This window comes from Diadema setosum, chromosome 3 (genome assembly GCF_964275005.1).
Source record: "Diadema setosum chromosome 3, eeDiaSeto1, whole genome shotgun sequence".
NCBI lineage: Eukaryota > Metazoa > Echinodermata > Echinoidea > Diadematoida > Diadematidae > Diadema > Diadema setosum.
In genome coordinates, this window is record NC_092687.1 from 10,268,261 (window position 1) to 10,290,237 (window position 21,977).

General features: G+C 39.6%; 1 protein-coding gene across 1 annotated transcript in view; it reads left to right on the plus strand.

Annotated features, from left to right (window-relative positions):
- The window catches only part of LOC140247029 (kinesin-like protein KIF27), a 38,811-nt gene extending 17,232 nt beyond the window's left edge, over positions 1 to 21,579 (plus strand). Inside the window, exons 15-32 of the mRNA XM_072326329.1 lie at positions 1 to 137; positions 1,690 to 1,778; positions 2,192 to 2,360; positions 3,124 to 3,220; positions 3,590 to 3,757; positions 5,749 to 5,892; positions 6,811 to 6,900; positions 7,940 to 8,080; positions 8,632 to 8,736; positions 10,228 to 10,361; positions 11,117 to 11,197; positions 13,249 to 13,357; positions 13,978 to 14,115; positions 15,278 to 15,459; positions 16,772 to 16,938; positions 18,412 to 18,547; positions 20,440 to 20,498; positions 21,373 to 21,579. Of these exons, the coding sequence (XP_072182430.1) occupies positions 1 to 137; positions 1,690 to 1,778; positions 2,192 to 2,360; positions 3,124 to 3,220; positions 3,590 to 3,757; positions 5,749 to 5,892; positions 6,811 to 6,900; positions 7,940 to 8,080; positions 8,632 to 8,736; positions 10,228 to 10,361; positions 11,117 to 11,197; positions 13,249 to 13,357; positions 13,978 to 14,115; positions 15,278 to 15,459; positions 16,772 to 16,938; positions 18,412 to 18,547; positions 20,440 to 20,498; positions 21,373 to 21,419 (2,193 nt within the window). The 3' untranslated portion in view covers positions 21,420 to 21,579. The remainder of the gene's footprint in view (positions 138 to 1,689; positions 1,779 to 2,191; positions 2,361 to 3,123; positions 3,221 to 3,589; positions 3,758 to 5,748; positions 5,893 to 6,810; positions 6,901 to 7,939; positions 8,081 to 8,631; positions 8,737 to 10,227; positions 10,362 to 11,116; positions 11,198 to 13,248; positions 13,358 to 13,977; positions 14,116 to 15,277; positions 15,460 to 16,771; positions 16,939 to 18,411; positions 18,548 to 20,439; positions 20,499 to 21,372) is intronic.
- The last annotated feature ends 398 nt before the right edge of the window (positions 21,580 to 21,977 follow it).

The window sequence follows — 21,977 nt, forward strand, 5'->3', positions numbered from 1 at the left end:
TTTTCCCTGGAGCGTATTGTCCAGGGGTTCCGAGCTAGGAGCCAGCTGTTGATTCGTGAGCTGGAGGATGGAGACGCTGTACTCCAAGAGAGACTGACGGACAGCAGCGAGGCGGAGGACTCAGATCCAGAATCCAGGTGAGTGAGCCGCAAGCATCGCTAGCTTTCATTCATTCATTCATTCATTCATTCATTCATTCATTCATTCATTCATTCATTCATTTATTCATTCATTCATTCATTCATCCATCCATCCATCCATTCTTCCTTCCATCCATCCTTCCATCCATCCATTCATTCATTCATTCCTTCATTTATTCATCATTCATCCCTTCATTCATCCATTCATTCATTCATTCATTTATTCATTCATTCATTCATTCATTCATTCACCATTTATCATTTGTTCATCATTCATTCATGCATTCATCATTCGTTCATTCCTTCATTTATTCATTCATCCATCCATCATTCATTCATTCATTCATCCATCATTCATTCATTCATTCATTCATTCATTCATTCATTCATTCATTCAAGCATGCAAGCATTCAAGCACATGACACAATATGCCTGGTTGATACCATGTGCTGACTATTGATAGTCACTGTGGGTGAACTACGATGGTTCGGCATCATTTTCCCGTTTACATTTGCGGATTGGATGGGGGGACCACTTTACTGGGTTGGCACCCTGCTCTTTGCGATGAATGAATGGCCTACTATTTTAAAGCCCAAAGAAAGTTCTGGTACGCCTGCAAAAGTTGTCAAATTTTGCTCCAAAATGTGAACGTATGCCTAGGAAATGTGCGGAATAACGCTGTAATAACAAGATATTCGATGGGTAATGACGAAAATGGGAAATATTAACCAAAAACGTTCAGTCTCAGAACTTACCCGAACGGGGTCAGGCTAGACTCGGACTCGGGGATAACTAGGCCTCGCTTTGCTTGACGGTGGGATAAGTTGTATTGGTTGTCCCTCTAGATTGTACAGCGTTGTACTGTGCATATGGGAGCGGCCTGTATAAACTACATTGTAGCGTTCTGGCTACTCTTACTCTTACAACGCGCGCATCAAAAACCTCTTTGGCGCGCATGCAAAATTAGTGTGCGCCTCTCAAGCACCTCTAAAAACAATCAAAGACGCTTGATAAACAACAACAAAAACTTCAAAGACGGCGCGTCTCAGCAACTGAGGTGATGTGCGTATCTATATAGGCTTGAGGACCGCGCGCTGTACATTTGTTTTGTACAGGATTAGCAAGCACTTTCCTGTCTGCTCATCAAGGCCTCGTTTGGTACCCGTAGTATAGAGTACTATGAACATGGCGATCACGAACTGTGTGTAAATTGTCTGAAATAGGGTCGAGTTTTCCCTGAGACCGAGTTAGTCTGGAGCCTTCTGGAATAAAAGTCGGTCTACCGACTTTTATTATTTTTCTCAAAATACTCCAAAACGACTCATCATTCCGGCAAACCGCGTCAGCCAGGTAAGTTTCTTTGTAGACTCTTTCGATATATTGCAAGCAAATGTGAAATGGTGCCAGACGGGTTCTCAGGCCCTTACCAGAACTTTGTTTTCACTTTAAGCTACCAGAAAGAATTTTCTTTGGCCATTCCTCGCAGTAATTTGCAAATGTGATCTGCAACATTGAAAATTATGTTTCTATTTTACCTCCCCCCATTCAGAGCTCTGGGCCAAACGTGGAACAAGGAAGAAAAGGGAGGAATCTCATCAGCACGACAACGGCGTCGGAACCAAATCTTGAACAACAAGAGTAGGTTGAAGACAGAGGCTGTTTAAACAGCTTTCTTTTAGAAGAGTCTAGTGCTGATTGTGTGTTGGCAGTATGGAGTGATTTGAAAGCATGGAAGTAATTTGTGGCAAAAAAAAAAAGTAATATATTTCAATTTTTCTTGTGTGTTTGTTTTTTTTTTGCTCTCTTGTAGTGCTCATTATGTTCATATAGTTATTAATATTTCCACATCATTCTTGGAATTATGAGTTGAGAGAAAGTGCTTTGCTGATATTAATCTGTTTTCATGCCGTGGAAAAGAATGTTTAAGAATACTGAAAAAAAAAAAAAATGTTTCCTGTAAGCACTGGTTGAAAGCAAGCGTGAGGAGTAAACAGTTCTTCTTGACATGCTCTATATTTCTCTATTCTTCAAATCCTTTCTTTGGCCATTAGACTTTGGCTCAACGATCACGAAAGGTAGAGCACCCTCTATGGAGGAGGCAGGGTCAGAAGGGGTCGACCTGAGGTCGAGCCTGACGACTGGCCAGGAGCGAGTGAGGGCGTCCCAGCTGCACATGCAGGAATCGCAGCAGAAGCTTCGGGATCTCACGCTCAACATCAGGTGAGTCTCTGCAGATTAACTCTCTCTGTGCCGGGGTCTTTACTGTGGCCATTGGCAATCAGGCATACAAAGAGTTAATTGACCCTCAAAGAGATTATATATTAGTAGGCACCAATTTCAAACATTTTAAAGTGAGTCCATCATCACAGCAAAATAAAACCTTTCCAGTTATACTTCACTTGTTACGAACAAGAAATATTCTAGAAATTATGGTTAGAAATTTCCCTCATATTTTTATATTTTTTCTTTGTGTTTTTTTTAACCAGCTTTAATCACAAATATCTCAAATTAAAGGGAAAGTAGGCCTACAGTTTACTTTGAGATAGGGCTGCAGGTTTCTAATGTTTTTTAATGAGGATCTTTTGAGGTAATCAGAAACCTCTTGTAAAATATGAAAGAGCATTTGATTCTAAGAGGAATTCAACGTTTATTTGATAAAAACTGGTTTTGAAATGGCTGAAATATCCAAAAACAGAGTGATCCTAGTTAAAGATGGGGTTCATCTTTTATTAGGATTGCTTTCTTTTACCTTGTTTTTGGATGTCTCGGCCATTTCATATCCGATTTTTGTGACATAAACATTGAATTCATCTTAAAATGATTAAAAAAAAAAATAAAAAGGTCGGTACTATTTTGTAAGTGGTTTCTTGGCATCTTGCAGAGAGTTAAAAGCCCAACCCTCATCTTCACCAAAACTATACCATCCCTTTAGTCACAAATATCTCGAATTCGCACACGATCAAACTTCTTTTTTTTTTTCCAGACTGAAGGAGGAACTGATCCGAGAGTTGGTGCAGACTGGGAAGGACTCAGAGGCAGCCAATAAGAAGTACTCAGAGAAAATCAAGCACCTGGAAAAGGTTTGTTTTGGAGCAAGTCAGATGAGTCTTGATAAGATATTAGAAAGTTTGCTATGATTTGCGGTTCATATCTTGTTATTTTTCAATATTGTTGATATGGAGTATGATGTCCTTTTCTTATAAGAAAAAATCGTCTTCTGTTCCTTCTTCTTTTTCTTTTCTTCTTTTCCTTATTCTTTCTCTTCTCTTTTTTTCTTTCCCTTCTTCCTTTTCTCTTCCTCTGCTCCTTTTGCTTATTTCTCGTCTTCTTGTTTTCATTCATTTTATGGTTTTCTTTTCTTTCTGCTCCTCCCAGTGTCTTGCGATGCATTTTTTTTTCCTTTTGATTATTCATCTTCTCATATTCCGTTCTTCCTTTCATCATGGCAGGATGTGAAGAAGGCCCGAGAGGACCTGACAGAGGCCAGGAGACACCTGCATGACCTGGGGTCAAAGGGCGAGATGGAGGTCAAGGAGAAAGGTCGGCTGCAGGTCGAGTACCAGAGGAAGATGGAGAAAGCCCACACCAAGGTCAAAGAACTTATGAAGAAGCAACAGGTAGGTCAACAAACTTTCCTTTCTCGATTCTATTCTGGAACTCAGTGTGCAACGCAGAAGTAACTGCTAAATACATGAATTCAGTGCAATTTGTACTCTCTTCATTGCTTACATGAACTGTGAACTCCTCGTGTAAAACCTCTTGAGAATGATACTGTGAGCACATGATATATCTTTATGGCAACGGGAGGAATTGTTACCCTATCTTTTGTATGTTCCACGATATCATGAGTGTAACAGTGTATGCAGTATACCAACATTTCCAAGTGTTTAGAAAGGAAACAGTTTTGTTTAATACTTCCAGACATTTGCGGATATATAATATTTCACTTTAACCTCACTGTATATCAGAATCTCAGACAAGCATATTTATGGACTTAGATTGATTGATATTTTTCTCTCTCTCCCCTATACAAATACATGCTAGTAAAGACAGAAATATACCAGAAATACAACAGATTTCCCTCGGTGCCTTGAATAGTACCACTCATGCCGGGGCTGCGCTCTCAGTAAATATTATTGTTATACAACACCTGAAAATATTGTATCTATCCAATTTGCCAATCACTCATCATGTGACATGCATTCATAAGTACTAATGGTTGCATTGCACTTTTTTGCTGTTGTGCAAAAATTATTTGAGCAAAATAGATCCTCACTGATTTTGCTCTCGGTGAAAGGAGGAACAGTGAGGAATAATGATGTCAAAGATACGCACCGATTTCTCCTTCCTTTCTCATATCTCACAATATATATATATATGAAGAGTTTGTTTGCAAGAACCGATAAGTCCATATTTGCCAAATGGAGATATTTGCGATTAAAGGTCAAGAAAAATAAAGAGAATAATAAGAAATGTTTTGCTTCTTTAGATCATAACTTCAAAAATGTACCTTAATATGTAGTGACCAATATATCATTTAAAAGGTATTATTTTGTGCTTTATGACAGAGATCTTACTTAAAAATCTTCAAAAATGGACATCGGTTTTTGCAAACAAGCTCTTCATAAAATACATATTTATTTATCTATTTATTTAATTATATATTTATTTATCTATTTATTTTTCATTCATTCATTCATTCATTCATTTATTTATTTTACATATTGATAAGTACAGTAGATGCCACATGGTAAGGGAACAAAATGGCCCTGTTGCTCAGATCCCTCTCCTATATAGGCCTATTTGATACTGTACGTCTTTGTTCGTTCATAATAATAAGTCTGTTTTAATGTGATTCCGCGACTGCCGACAAGAAAATGCCAGATACAGGGAACATCCTTATTAGAAAGACACTAATACTTTGATAATGCGATGTGTTATGATTCTTGGTAAATAGCCTTTATCTGGAGAGGAAAACAATGATATTGCAATATGATGAGGAGATGTATATTATGAATATGCAAATTACCTTGTGAGAGGGTGTTCTTCTGCTACCTCATTACATAACGAGCTCCCATTTCATATACCTGACAATCATAATGGTGGTTTCTCACTGTTTTAGGATAGCCAAAAAATCAACTTCGCCTTGTTCAATTACGCGTAAGTGCTTCTGTTGTTCACCTTGTGAGATATCTTGTACCATTGCACTTGTGACCATTCACTATTTGTATACTACTGTGCAGTCACCTCTGCCCATAGTTTTGACTAGATACGTACTCTCAAGGCAAAGTATATACTGTCGCTGGGGGTGACAAGACCTTGTGTCTACAAAATATCGAATGTTCAGGAGAGAAAAAAAAAAGATCACAAACAAACAAAAAAACATGAAAGCCAAAGCACTACATCAAATGGGATAGACTTTTCTTTGACATGCTGTAGTAGCTTCATTTTAGGGATATGACAGCAAGGATTTGGACAGGACATTGCTTCGGTGATTGTCTGACTATACATCAAAACAGTCATTTTCACCAAAACATGAGATACAAGGTCTTGTCACCCAAGCAACAAAATTTGTATACTAACTACCGTATTTGCCTGTGTTTGCTAGGAATCTGAGCGGATCCTCAAGATGCAGTCTCAGCGAGAGAAGAAGATAGAGGACCTGGAGATTGCCGTGGGTCGGATGAAACAACACCAGGAGCTACTCCAAGTCAGGCTGAGGGAGGAAGGGGAAAGGAAATTAAAATTAGAGGTGAGTCTCAAAAGACCCCTCCCTCTGAGTGGATCATTCTTCAGCCAGTGATTTGCTCTGCTGTAAAAGCATGAACAACACCAGACTGTTCCATGTTACAGCAGGGGTGTGATAATGTTGTTTGAAGTTGAATGGTGGAATATGTTGGATTGTTCTATATTTTCATTGTTTCATGTGAAGGAAAACAAACACTTGATAAGATGGATATCTTTTGAAGAAGTGATCAGTATACTCAAAACTGGACAAAGGTTTCAGCATTCTTTTTATCTATCTATTTAAAAGTTTAGAACAAACAGACTATGTGTGGAAAATGTATGGCATCAAATAATAATATAGTTCCCATGGTCATATCTGGAAGCATTTCGTCAGATATGATGTTCCTGTGATAAGTGAAACTTACAATGATTTTTCAGGTCAGTTCATTAGGTCAACAGACGTGACAGCCATGTAGAACTGCTGCGTGATATTTTTGAGGGCATGGGGCTGCTGGTTTAACTCCTAATGTGCTTTAATAGTTTGACCATAGGGAAGCGTGCTTGAGTGCTTTCTTCAGTGGTTAGCACAGATACTTGGAAGCTAATTGTTAGTGAAAAGAGATTACCTAATCCTCTTAATCCCTATCATGACATCCTGGCTCTGTTGTTAGATCAGGGCACATTGCTACACCTGAGTGGGCTTGCAACTCTACAACTACATCCTGTTTAGATGGATTATTGAATGCTGACGGGAAAAAAAAGCGTGACAGGTTAAAGATAAGTACCTGGGCATGCAAAGCATTAACCCGTTGAGGACGAGTCCCGAGTATACTCGGGCAAGGGTCTATGGGAAGTGCATGTTGTAGCAAAATCAAAACGTCCTCAACGGGTTAAAGTAGTTTTGAAGTGAAAGTGAGTATCTTTCGATCTTTCTCTGCCTCAGAGGGACTTACAGAGAGACCAGCAGAAGATCAAGGACCTGGAGCTTCGCAACGAACAGCAGCAGAAGATCCTCAAGCGCAAGACGGAGGAGGTGAGGGGGAAAAATTTAATCAAGTGTGAAGAGTTGGGAATGTAAAAATTGCTTGGTTTTAAATAGACAAAGATTGATATGAAGGATGTAGTGCCAAAATGTATCAGTAATGATGGAAGTGGTGTGGGAATTGCAAAGTAATGTCTAGATTTTCTAGTATGAAGGAAAAAATGTGAAAATTGATTGGTGATAGTGTGAGTGTATGTTTGTAAGATTTTTTAAAAATATCAAGTTCATACTGGGATATTTTTCTGTGGTGCTACAGCAATTTCCACATTGATACGTGTGATACTTACAAGGCTTTTTTATGCATGTACGTAGAATTGTGATATGAGCCTTATAGAATGCACATAGATATAGATATGTAAGGGTAATTCTGACTAAAGGAAGAGCTTGGTGGCTGGTACAGATCTGTTCACTTTCGACCCTGAATTCCCAAGATTTTGACCTTTACACTGATCTTCTCCAGGACTTCAAATACTAAATAACAAAAGCAACCATTTTCAAGCTACAGAATTTGAACAAATCATAGTGAAACAAACACAGCAGGATAGCATAAATCAACATAAACACTAACAACATATAACAGTCTTAGAAATAAAGTTCTTTTAAAGTAAGGCAATGAAAGTTGAATGTACCATAAATCCATGGTGTGTACTTTAATAGCATAGTTCTAAAACCTGTTATGTATTTCAAGCACACTCCAATCCTCTGTGTGTGTAGTTTATTGGTGTCTCTCTCTGTCACACTCACCGTATGAGGTTCCACGACATTTGCTCCTGCGACAATTGCTCCCATGAAATATCTGCACACTAAACCAAACATAAATCTTACCCACAAGCATAACCCTAATCCTAATCCTTTAACCATCACATTAAGCTAAACCTAAAACCCTATCACAACCCTCACCCTAACCCTAAGTCCTGAGAGAAAATAAGAGTGGAGCAGTTGTCGCAGGAGCAAATATCATGTCACCATGAATGCAAGTTATGCATTCTGCCATGATTCACACTACACTGTGTCTTTGCCAACTCGACAGGTGGCTGCTGCCCAGCGTAAGCTGCGTCTGGGTGTGGCCCACAGTGAGGAGCAGGAGAAGCTGGAGGAGCAGCGAAAATGGCTGGACACCGAGGTGGAGAAGGTCCTCCAGCGGAAGAAGAAGATGAAGGAACTGGAAGATGTGAGATGGAGAGCTTCTTGACCTTTGACCCTTCTGTCTGGGGGGGGGGGAGACTGTTGTATAGTTTGTACACAAAAGCACAATTTTCAGGGGGGGGGGTTTTCTCCCTTAAATGCAATTATGCCCCAATCTCAGATCCTAATATATATGACTGTTCACTATATTGAAGTTATTCCGCTTTTAAAATCATTATCTCTTACTCTTTCAGAGCAGAAAGACTAAATCTATGTCAGTAAAACAATTTAGAATTTCATTATCAATACTGCAGCAAGGCTCAACATTAGCAGTGACCTGGTGGACAGGGGCCACCAGAAAGAGATAGTGAGTGACATGTAAGCCCCAGTTGCCTCAATCTCCTATCCTGATACACGTATATCTGAGTGATCAGTCTTTTAGTCAACTTTGAAGAGCATTATGATTTACCCTTGTAGAGCAGGAAAATTCAATTCATGTCGTAAAACAATGTAGAATTTGAGTTTCAATACTTCAGTCACTTTGCTTAAAGTTGTCGTAAATCAATGAATGGTTTATTTTTCCCCCTTTCTCTATAGGAGTTGCGGAAGAGGGAGGCGATCTTGTCCAAGAAGGAGGCGATGGTGAGAGAGAGAGGGGAACTGGAGATGAAGAAGCTGCGGTCCAGTCAGTCCCTGTCAAGAGTGAGTTGTTGATTTAACCCCCTCACTGCTGCTGCCTCCAAAGGCCATTGACATTGTGAAGAAACAGGTTGCCTTTTGGAATACAAAGCTTAACCCGTTAAGGATGAGTCCCGAGTATACTCGGCCTGGTGTCTATGGGAAATGCGTGTTGTAGCAAAATCAGTCCGTCCTCAATGGGTTAAAGCCAATACCTAATTCTTGGAGGGGCTAGAAATACGATTTCCATCATTGGAATTTGCTTCCAATATGCCGAAAGGGGCTGCCAAGAAATTTACCTGGCTGATGCCATTTGCCAGGATGATGAATTGCTTTGGAATCTTTTGAGATCAGAGGTATAGAATAATTCAAATCATAGTATACAGCTTTTAGAAAAGCCCTCCCTGCTAACTCTACCTTCAGCATTGTGGGAAGGTACGTATAACGTAAAATGATGGTTTATCATGCCCTTGCAGTCATATTTTCTAACAAGTTGCATGCGATTCACTCTAGCGTGGAAGTCGATAGTTATCGCTGTGGCCCAGTTTTTCGATTACCGGTAATGGGTTATGAAAAATTACATAGCAACCACAATGGGGTAAGCAGGAGGTAAAAGTGGCTTAAGATTTCAAAACAATTGCTCTCTTATTCAAATTTATGAAATTCTTCCGTCGAGATGTTTTCATTGCAACTGATTTACAAATTGCCCTACATCGACGTAAATAAGCACTGAATTGATCAGTGTTTCAGTAGTAGCCATGATAAAAAATCATGGGCGTACATACTCGAGCAGGATTCGAACCTACGACCTCCTGATCACCGGACTGGCGTCATCTCCACTAGACCACCGAGCTTTCGCCCGACAGCAAGTGTTGGTTCTAATCCTTATAGCATGCAGCGGGTACTGCTTTGTTATTCAAATTTATGAAATTCTTCCGTCGAGATGTTTTCATTGCAACTGATTTACAAATTGCCCTACATCGACGTAAATAAGCACTGAATTGATCAGTGTTTTAGTAGTAGCCATGATGAAAAATCATGGGCGTACATACTCGAGCAGGATTCGAACCTACGACCTCCTGATCACCGGACAGGCATCATCTCCACTAGACCACCGAGCTTTCGCCCGACAGCAAGTGTTGGTTCTAATCCTTATAGCATGCAGCGGGTACTGCTTTGTTATTCAAATTTATGAAATTCTTCCGTCGAGATGTTTTCATTGCAACTGATTGACAAATTGACAAAATTGAGGATACCTAGGCATCAATGTTAATCACACTAACCAAAATGTTGTTGCTAAAAGGAACAGAGACCAAGAGTCAGTGTATTTCCTTTCATATTCCACTTCATTTCCACATCATTTTAATTATGAAAAATAAGCAAAATATCATATAAACCATGGTACTGAGCACCTTGGGTGTTAAAGTTTGTTACACACACACCATGAGGCAGTAGATTTACACCAAGAGGATTTAACACCTTCAGTGTAATGTATCCCTCACTCTCCTTCCCCAGGACATGACCGGCATTTCGTCCAAGCTGGAAGCAGTCGAGAGGCGGCTGGAGGAGAAGGGTCAGTCGCTGAGGGTCAGTCTGGACAGTGAGCGGCCAGTCATTGGACGAGAGATTGAGAGCCTGCAGGCAGAGAAGTACGATGGACATTATCATGTCAGACCTCTGATTGTATAGCTTTCTCACTACAACAGACTGGTTCAGACCTCTGATTGTATAGCTTTCTCACTACAACAGACTGGTTTACTAGCATTTTCTGTAAATCTGTAATTCTGCATCGTACCTATAACACAATTTCAATGTTTATACATTTTGTGCATTTACAACTGTTACATTATTGTGAACATCCATAGAAGAACCTCTGGTACACTTTCATGTGAGCAAAAATAATTTACTTCTCTCTCTCTTTTTTGTTTTTTTTACATTTTTGTAGGTGTTTTTTATAGGTAAAAGATGCAAAAAAAAGGTTTTGCTGGAAATCAGTAAAGTGGATATATTAACCCGTTGAGGACGAGTCCCGAGTATACTCGGGCAGGTGTCTATGGGAAATGCGTGTTGTAGCAAAATCAAACCGTCCTCAACGGGTTAAGTGTACACCTGTCTACAACATTGGATTAGGTTTTGATATGATTTAGATTGAGCTATTGATATATCTCTTAATGTAAAACCTGTATTTTTTTTATTAGATAAGTGTATTCATTATGATATTTATTCACGTTTATGTTACTTCTAATATAATCTACATGGCTACGTTTGTATTTATTTTGCCTAGTAAAGCTAAGTTTCCGTCTGTTTAGTTGTGCAAACTTTCAATTACACTTGGAGGTATAAAATGATGGTTTGTGCTTTAGAGCAATCATTTCACTCATCTCATTTTCTCTTCCTCACCCAGGGAGCGCCTCCTCCAACAGAGGATAAAACTTGATGAGAAGTTACAGCAAGGAACTCTCTTGTCTACCACGGAGGAGAGACGGTAACCATGACAACAACCCTCTCCTTTCTCTCTCTCTCTCTCTGTCTTTCTGCTGACGTCTGGATGCTTTTTTTTTTCCCCATCTTGGTCATTGCAACCAAAAAGATTCAAAATTCAGGATTGATCCTTAAAATCTCCTATTGTGATTCCATGTAGAATTTGAAGAGGGATGTGAATGGGAATGCTTCTGCGAGTGAATTTTTGGCAGCGTACCGCAAGAAAAACAAAACAGAAAAAAAACGCTGGACAAACTGAATGCTTAGAAAAATGGCAGCTGAATTAAGAAAATTGCTGCTGTAAATCTATGGCTGATCCATATTTCATTATAAGTCTATGGCAATGTGATTCATTTGAGACATAGTTTAACCCATTAAGGATGGGCTGATTTTGCTACAACACCCATTTCCCAGAGACACTTGCCGGATTATACTTAGTACTCGTCCTCAACGGGTTAAGTACAGTCAACCATGACCAAGTCAAATCTGTTTGGACCAAAGATTTTAATTTAAACTATAGAGAAAATTCGACTTATGAGGGATTAAAATCAATTGGAATATAAAGAGAAGAGAACTTGAAGAGACCTTCAACTTAGGCAATGATTTGCCTTATACAAGGTCGACTTACGCAAGGTTGACTGTATGTGAATAGTACTTAACAGGTCTGTGGTTATTTCATCTCGCTTATGGCAAATGCTGATCTGTGTTTAACATATTGATGATGTCATTGTGAGACATATTTGCCTTTCAGTCCATCTTTTGACAAGTCTTTGATTTCTAACAATTTTTTTTAAATCTCACATACATTCTCATTCAAATTTTAACAAGCCTGTAACACTGATGTCTTATATCATACAACCAAGATGCATGCAGATCAATTTTTGCACAAGCGTATGGTTGTGTACTGATATACAAATGATGCACAGGATAGAGTGCGTTAGTGGAGATGGAGCGCACTCGAGGGTATTTACAATTGTGAAACATGCACGACTAACGCCACGAAATAATCCTGTGCATCATTTGTTTTATAAAATGGGTTGAAAACTAACAGCATTTTTCACGCACCTTTGTGGGTCAATACCAGTCAGCTACATAAAAAGTCAAGATGTCCGAAGATGTTCATCCCAAACATATTACGCACGTCGCACTCGGAAATCCTGCACATATAAGTACTGTACGTATAAGAGTATACGTACGCCACACATGTTATGCACACAAGAAAGGCCGGCCGGCAATCCGAACTAGAAGTTGTTTACGGGATTGACAGCGCGTATAGTAGCACGCGACGCACTTGTAACAACTGATTGAGTGCGCACTGCTAGTGTAAACATTGTGACGTCGGCCGTGCATGTTAGTGAGAAATTAATGCAGGCACACGTGACTCATTTCAGCGCTTCCAATTGGCTACATTCTTGAACCCATTTTGTAATATGTGATATTGCATATCTGTCAGCGCACCTTTTCACAAGTCTATGGTTGTGTGATGTCATGATTAGGACATACTTTCCAATCCATCATTTGACAAGTCTGCGATGATTTTGTATCATGTGATTCAGACATGTATCACATGATAAAGCAATGAACTGTAATGCATATTAAAGAATGGGTAGCGAGAATCCTGCGATCTCGTTTGTCGAGAGACAAGTGTTGATTTTCTACTGGCCACACGCTTCCTCACAGCACTTGGTAAACATGTTATTGTGCACTTATAGCAAGAGCACGCATACTTGTAATAACGGTGTGCGCACTGAAGCAAGCGTTCACGCACTCAGTATGAGATGCCTATTGGCTGAAAAATCATGCATCATGTAATTACTGGATGCAAATTGTCCTGATTCTATAACACAGATGATGCACAATGTGTCAGTCGGAAAAGTGTGCATGCAGTAACTATGTAATTTAGCCTATACCCACTCAGCTTCACCTCATGTAAGCATTCCATAGTTACCTTATGCACACAATTCCCACTGACACATTTAGACCTGTGCGTCATTTGTATCCTGTGTTGTGGATGTCTATTGTCCTCATCTCTTTTTGTGTCTTCTTCCCTCAAAGGCTCATAGAGTTGGATGAAGGGGTGGACGCCCTGGACGCGGCGATCGAATACAAGAATGAGGTCATTGCCAGCAGGAAGAAAGAGCTGAGAAGGAATGACTTAACCCAGGTTAGTGGAAGAACGTGTGAGTGGCTGCCTTAGTTTGGCATTAAGCCACTGTCTCCCAGTTTGTGAGAAACCCAAGTATTCTGAGTACCATGGGCATACCTTTCCTTTTGCTTTGTTCATGTCGAGACTTCTTGCACCGAAGTTTTCATATCAGCAGAATATGGTCTTAATGATGGCTATCATTCTCAACAATGCATATCTGTGGTAGCAGTAGATGAGAACTTGGTATTGCCTTAGTGTTATTAGTGTTTAAACAAGACAACTTGCTTATCTAACCTCCTCCCCCCCCCCCCACTCTGCCCCTATCAAACAGCCAACCAGCAAGCTTCACTAATACATGTAGCTAAGCCCAGACCTCCCAACTGTTCTGAATTTGGAGGAGAGAATATGAATTTTGACTATTTCATGCTCTTAATGCGGTGGAAGTTTCCAATTTTTCTTGATAATTTTACTACACACTCCTATGGGTAGTGCTCTTTCTTTCCTACTGTTGAGCCAAATCATCCCCATCTTTCAGTCAGAAAGGTTGGGAGATCTGCTTAACCGTAACCTTGTTGAGCTGGTATATATTTTGTTAACATCTACTCCCAATTTTACAACTACTACTATCACAACTACAGAGCGAGGCCATTCTGGTCAGCCGACTAAACAGTCTTGCCCCGACGGAGACACGCAGCCTTCTTGCCAGGTACTTTGAAAAGGTGGTCGACCTCAGGGAAGCGGACCGAAGGAAGGAACTAGAACTGAGCGAGCTTGAGGTAAGACCGGTTCCTGATCCTCTTTTCTTTGTGCGAGCTTTGCTTAAAGCCTTACAATCGTGGCGAGTGGTTTGTGCGGAACGGAGACGAGCACAACACGCTGCCTTCCCCCATTCTGTATCAAATGTTGTGACACCGAATGAGAATAGCATTGGCTCAATGGGTCAGCGAACAACACTGGGTCTAAAAAATCACCTGACCCAAAATGGCTGTCCGAGCCACGCGAGTTTTCGAATTTATCCGAATGGACACACGCTCACAGTGCGCATGCGCATGAAGAGAGGCCAAAAGAGCCATGCATCTTCTGGCCTCTCTCCTCCAATCACCGCAGCTCGCAGTCACAATGTTTGTGTATGATGCGTACACACACACACACAGACACACACACGTGTCTCTGTGGCAGCATTGTCCCACACGTTTATGGATGTAGCACTGCAGTCTGGCATTGCACTGTTGCATGCACAAACTTCGTTTGTCGGGAGTTTACGTACCATTAGGGGTTACGATCATCAGACTTTAATCCTTTAAAGACTGGTATCAAATATATTTAGGCAGGTGTCTATGGGAAATATGTGTCATAGCAACATTTCTAACCCTCAGTTGATTAACGTACCATCAATAGCCTGCATATTGTGTGCTAAGATGCATGACTCTATAACCCTGATAAGCAGAACAAGAGTAATGAAAGAGTGAAAACTTGTATATTCAACTTCGAAAGTGTCTCATACTGTTGATGCACTGGAAGCATGTCATGTGCTAATTTTACTTGGTAAATGTTTGTCTTTCTTTGTTGATGTGTTCAGAGTATGTCATGTTACATATTTGATATATCAGACCAGTGATAGAACACTTTTGTATAATGAGCAAGGGTATGGTCTTAAGTGATGGTTTTTGACCAGACGTCTGGAATATGTAGTAGTCACTCTTTATCTTATCCTCTTTTGACTGCTATGGAAAAATGTCATTTCACTTTCTTCATTTGTTGTATTTACACACCTGATCAAAAAACAGACATAAAGATGCAAGAGCAGTACATGCAATGTGTGAACTATACTGCAAGAAAAGTACTTTCAGCTCTTTGACAAAAGATAAAACAGAAAATGAAAACGGTTATTTTGGTATTTGATGGGAAGCTGTTCACTTCTCTCTGGAAATCTTAAAGGTAAAGATCGAAGAGCAGGAGCGGGTCATCCGGACCCTGGAGAACTCCCTCCGCAGCGCCGGGATGGAGGCAGACCGGAAACTGGTGTCACAGCAGAAGGAGCACGAGAGAAAAGTCCAGATGCTGATGAGAGAACTCCAGCAAGATGGAGGAGGAGGAGGAGGGGGGGACAGCCGGATGGAGTAAGTGATGGAGGAACGGGAGGAGGGGGAAGGATTGAGTTTTTGATGATGTATTGTCATGGTAATGTAAGGATGATCATTTATAAAGGCAACATGTGTCAAATGTAAGTGAGATGAGTGAACGTGACAAGGATGTACGTAGGAGGAGGAGGAGGTGGGGGAGGGGATAGCTGGATGGAGTAAGTGATGAAGGAACAGGAGGGGGAAGGATGGATTGAGTTTTTGATGATGCAATGTCTTGGTAATGTAAGGATGATCTTGTAGAAGGCAACATGTGTCAAATGTAGAGGAGAATGAAATGAGTGAACGTGAGCAGAAGGAGGAGGAGGGGATGGCTGGATGGAGTAAGTGATCATAGATGAAGGAACGGGAGGATAGGGAAGGATGGATTGAGTTTTTGATGATGCGTCGTCATGGTACGTAATGTGAGGATGATCTTGTAGAAGGCAACACGTGAAATGTGAGTGAGAATGAGATGAGTGAATGCTAGCAAATGGAGGAGGAGGAGGAGGAGAAGATGGCCGGATGGAGTGAGGGATGCTGGAATGTAACAGTGATATGAAGGTGATGTTGGAGAAAAAGAAAATTTTGTAAACATGAAGAAGTATCAGAAGAGCGTTCAGATACTGATAAGAGATCTCCAGCAAGATGTAGATGAGAAGGAGGAGATGGATGGATTGAGTTAGTGATGATCAGTTGTCATGGCAACAGAAGGATGTTGTTGGGGAGGGCGAGTTTAACAAATATGAATGGGAATGAGGGAAAGGTCAAGATGCTTGTAAAGAAATCAAATCAAATCACTGCATGTGGACTTACTTGTGTAAATTCCGAGGATGGTCTCACATCCAATCTTGGACACTTCACCAGCTCGTCTGACAATGAGTTGATTTTGTTACAACTCGCATTTTTCATACACACCTGCTGAGTATACTTGGGACTAGTCTGCACTGGGTTGAAATATCTTAGTTTGCCTTCAGTGAATATCATGGAGATGGTAGCCTGGAGAAAAGCTCTGAGTGAAATGAAGCATCCAACTCCACAGGGTGGGAAAGTAGGTGTTAAATGATGATGATGATGGTGATGATCATGATGATGATCATGATCATGATGGTGATGATGGTGATGATGATGATGATCGTGATGCTGATGATGATGATCGTGATGCTGATGATGATGATCGTGATGATGATGATGGTGATGATCGTGATGATGATGATGGTGATGATCGTGATGATGACGATGACAATAATGCCAACACTGGTTCCCATGGTAATCACCATCCCTTCTCCTGCATTCTCCTCCCCCACCGTAGCGGCATGGAGCACAAGGTCCGGGAGTTAGAGAGGGACCTTTACTACTACAAGAAGACAAGCCGCGATCTCAAGAAGAAGCTGCGAGAGTTTGTGACGGCTAGCACTGAATCCAGCAATGGCCATGCTGAGATGAAGCCTGCCCTCGCTCGCCCAAGAGACGAAAGAGGTATAAACAATTGTGTGTGAAGTTTGTAGTACTATATTTAATAGTTAGAAAGATGCTGCACACAATGCATTGTTTTGTTTTTGTGTGTTCTTTTGTCTTGTCTTGTCTTGTCTAATTCTGCACTGTGATTCAAACACAAAGGCAAAAATTTATAAACACTGGTTAGATCTAGAAAGTTAGTTAATTATGTATATTTTGTCTATCGTCACTGGGGCGACAAGACCTTGTATTTACAAAATGTTAAATGTTCAGGAGAGCCAAAAAACATGGCGGCCAAAGCATGAGAGTGAATGGAACAGCCTTTCCTTGGACATGCCGTGGTGGCTTCATTTTTGGAGTAAGACAGTTGGGATTTGGACAGGACATCACTTAACCCATTATTTGACCATTAATCCAAAAAAGTCATTTTCACCAAAATTTCAGATACAAAGTCTTGTCACCCCAGCAACGCTATGTTTTCACACCATACATCTGGTACACACACAAGACAAACTTCATCATACTTTGTTATTTTAAGCTGTGTTCATTTTAACTGCACCATACATCGGGAATGCAAACAAACATCAAATAGTAAACGCAAGATGACATGATCATATGCAAAGTGCACCTATTTTGTGCTTTTCTTAGTCCATGGACTAAATTCAGTCCTCAGGATATGATTCAACCTATGCTGTGAATTTGGGCTAAGTGTGCATATTAACGCAGTGACTTACAAGAGTACACTGTACATCAATAAGCTGGTATTGTACAAAGGGCAAGATATAAATGACTCCAGCTTCACAGCACTGTTACGACAGCCAGAACTGGGGAGCTTCCAAAGAAGATCAAAAAAGGTTGCAATGGGTTTTGCAATGAGGAAGGTTTGTGGCTATGTCCGTGCATAAATTATCTTCTTTTAGGCATACTTGAAGCCCTCCCCCTCCCCCAACCATTAGAAATTACCCATTAAAAAAAAGTACCCAAACCAAATTGGTGTATATTTGGTTGTCGCTCTAATGTCCAGGGCCCCATTTCATAAAAAGTTGATATGATAACTCTTACTGGAATGGCAGTTGTCATGGTAACGTCAAGAATGCAACTTCCTGATTGGCTGTTGCTATTGGAAGTTGTCATTCCAGCAAGAGTTGACATCTTTACATCTTTTATGAAACGGGGCCCAGATGTTTTATGAATACGTGGAATGTCGCTCTATTGTTGTTTATCTCTTTCTGCATCTATCTCTATTTATCTATCTCTATCTCAATCTATCTATCTCTATCTATCTATTTATCTCTATCTATCTTTCTATCTATCTATCTATCTATCTATCTACCTATCTCTATCTCAATCTGTCTATCTATCTATCTATCTATATATCTCTATCTATCTATCTACACATGTATCTATCTACATTATCTATCTATGTATCTGTATATCTCTTATCTATCTATCTACAAATCGTAAATATTTCTCTCTAAACCCCCTTTTCTTCAGATGACGCCCAAGCCAGCCTAGGAAGCCAGGTGAGAGGTCATCATGGTGGCACTCCTGGTTTACCTCACCAAGCCGAGCACACTCCGAGGGAAGCCACACCTGTCAGGAAATCCAGAAAGGAAGTCCGCGAATTGAGGTGAGATGATATACAATATGAGGGGCAGTTGTAAATTTTGTTTTCCAAGTATTCTCTGCTTGACCCATCAAACCCTAGGGAATCTTCCTGCAGAAATTATCATTTTGTCATCATCGAAGACCCAGTAGCTTGGGGATTAATTTGTGGCGAATTTATTTGCTACCTATCGGGGTACATTAAAAAACCACAAAAAGCACTGGTGAGCGAATTTGTGCATCAAAGCGTGAGCTCATGGGTAACGCCAATGGTTGACTCCAGTCAAAATTCTTCAGCTGTGTGTGGACTGTACTTGAACAGAGATCAGTGATTTATGTCCACATTCATTCTGCAGATTCTTGACTACTGTAAAACTGTGTGAGGCCAGCCTTCCTACTCCATGGTATCCCCACACTACCTCGTCTTTGAATTGGCACCCATGAATTTCAGTGCCCATCTTGCATTGGAGAAAACATAGCATGAGCTGGTTAAATCTACTACATCTAATCAAGATTGGAAAGACACTTGATAAAAAAAAAAAAATGCTGATTTGAAAGAAGAAAAAAAAGAATGCTGACTTGAAAGAAAAAAAGAAAAGAAATAGATTTGTGTTGCCATTGAAAAAGTGGTTTGGAATTCAACAATATAAAGGGTTATGAAGATATTGCACAGGAAATAAACAATTGTATATATGAAGAAAATGTTGCTCCCACAAGGGAAAGGTTATATGGGAAATGACATATGGTGTAACCCTACTCAGTGGGGGAAACAGATATTGAATGATAAGGATAATTATGATTATGTTAAAAGACACACACTGCGACGTCTGTTATCATGCCCATCCAGATAAGTGATTTTGCCAGATATGGATGAAACACTGTTTCATGAGTACAAGTAGGCTGCCGATCCAGTGGCAGCTCTATAGATGTGTGGTGTACACCTAAACAGTAGTATATTTTATACCAGCTTAATTAGAATCAGAGTCATGAAATTGAAACATTTTACTGTAAAATTCTGAACATAGTTCTGTGAGGAATATTATTGGTAAATTACACAGTATGTGAGTTTCGTTGATGTTTTAATTGTGTGTAAAAGTGTTTGTTTGTTTTTTGTTGTTGTTGTTTTTGTTTTTTTGTCGTTATTACTTGGAGTTGTCGGTATAAGAGAGAGGTGTGGATAAGAGAGGGCTGGGTAAAAGAAAGGTCAGACTGTAAGCAAAGAAGATGGATGGACACAGGCAGGTGTCCATCCAGGCAGGTAACAGGCAGATAAAAAGTGTTTGTTTGTTTGTTTGTTTGTTTGTTTGTTTGTTTGTTTGTTTGTTTGTTTGCTTGTTTGCTTGTTTGTTTGTTTGTTTGGTTGTTGTTTTTTTGTCGTTATTACTTGGAGTTGTCCGTATAAGAGAGAGGTGTGGATAAGAGAGGGCTGGGTAAAAGAAAGGTCAGAATGTAAGCAACGAAGATGGATGGACACAGGCAGGTAGCAAGACTGCAAATGAAGAGTTTGTTCGCAAAAACCGATAAGTCCATTTTTGAAGATTTTAAAGTATGGTCTCTGTCATAAAGTACAAAATAATGCCTTTTCAATGATATATTGGTCACTATATATAAAGGCACATTTTTGAAGTTATGGTCAAAAAAAGCAAAAATTTTCATATTATTCTCTTTATTTTTCTTGACCTTTAATCGTAAATATTCTCCATTTGGCAAATATGGACGGTTTTTGCAAACAAACTCTTCATTTATTCTTGAGCCTTTGTGTGCTTTGAGTACTGGTTTGCACAGAAAACCTCGTAGCATTGTACACACTGGTACAGAAAGGTTTGGGCCAGTTTCCCAAGTTTTCAGCTTCTTGAATTTCCAGTTCATTGATAACAAAAACCCCAACTCAATTTTTGTTTGTCTTTATTCTTGTAGTGAAGCGGAGGTCTCCCTGCGAAGGTCATCTGCGAGTCAAAGGTCAAGTTTTGTGGCAGGTGAGGACTTTTTGCTTCTCTTTTGAGCTTGAGTGAATTTAATCCACTAAATCAAATTTGGCTTAAAGGGACAATATAGTATTGGTTGAGATGGAGATTAAAGATGTATTTTTGTGTGTGTGAGATAAGTAGAAACCACTTATATAAAATATCTAATATCATACAATTGAAAGAGGGATTAAAAGTTTATTTGATGAAAATTGGTTTTAGATGGCCGAGATATTCTAGTACAAAGAACCTTTGATTAGGACCACTTTGTTATGCTGTCTTTTGGATATCTCAGCCATAACAGACCCAATGCTCTGTAATATTTCATTCTAGTAGTTTTTAATTGTCTCACAAAAAGGTAAAACCCTAATCCCCAACTTACAAAACAACCAAACAAAACAAAAAAAAAAAACTAGACCATTCCTTTAGGCGTTCACTGCTGAACTTTGCCCATCTTTTTGCTCAGTACACTTGTGAATCTCACTCACTAAAATACATTTCAGTTGAATATTTCATTCAACTCTGAATTTAGTGTGTATTTTTAGACAACACGTTGTGGGAAGTTTTGCATAGGTGTGAGATTTCTCATGGTGTATGAAAGTATGAAAGACTTTCTGTCTTTTTTCTTTTTTTCATTTAGATAGGTAATTATGATGACATCAAGACATCAGAAAGATATATGAGATGTTGAAGGATCGTGAAAAGTTTTGCTTTCTGAATTTCTTTCGCAAACTTTATTGATATTTTTAAAGTTTTCTCTTGATTTATTTGTTTGTTGTTGCTGTATTTTGGCCATAATCTATGTTACTTGTAGTTGGAATGTTATGGTCATTGAAAAGATATCTTTGAATCTGACCTTTGACCCCTGTCCTGTTCATCTTTTCAGATTCAATAGAGAGTGGCGCCCCCACTGGCTCCAATCCATGGAACTAGGTCAAGATGGGACCCTGACCTCTGAACTTTGACCTTGCATAACAAAGGTGCTCCTGAAGTGCCTGCCTCATATTGTACGCCCTGTATTCTGTGCCAAGTCCAAATGTGTTTCATTTTCTGTGTGTGTGCGTGTTTGTTCGTCTGTCTTGTTTTATTACAAAGTGGTATTTAGCAATAAGAAGTCTTTACAGAATATAATTTATTATTATATCGTAATTTAATCACTTTGAATGTGAAAAGTTTGAGATGTTTTAAGTCTTTTTGAATTTTCAAAGTGTGGCTGGTCAATGCATGGAAACAGGTGTGAGTTGGTGTATACACCATCATGTGTGATGTACATATTGATGTTGAAAAGAACATGCATAAACTTGATGTGTCAGTATGCTAATAGCTATGCTATATTTTTGCTATCACTATCATAAATGTGATTTGTGTATGGACCTTAGTACGGACACCCAAGGTATTCACAAATTGTTATGCAGTCCAATGTAGATTTAAAGATTTACTTTAAAAGAGTAACTTTCAGGCAGGCAAGTATATGCATTTTAAAAAATATTA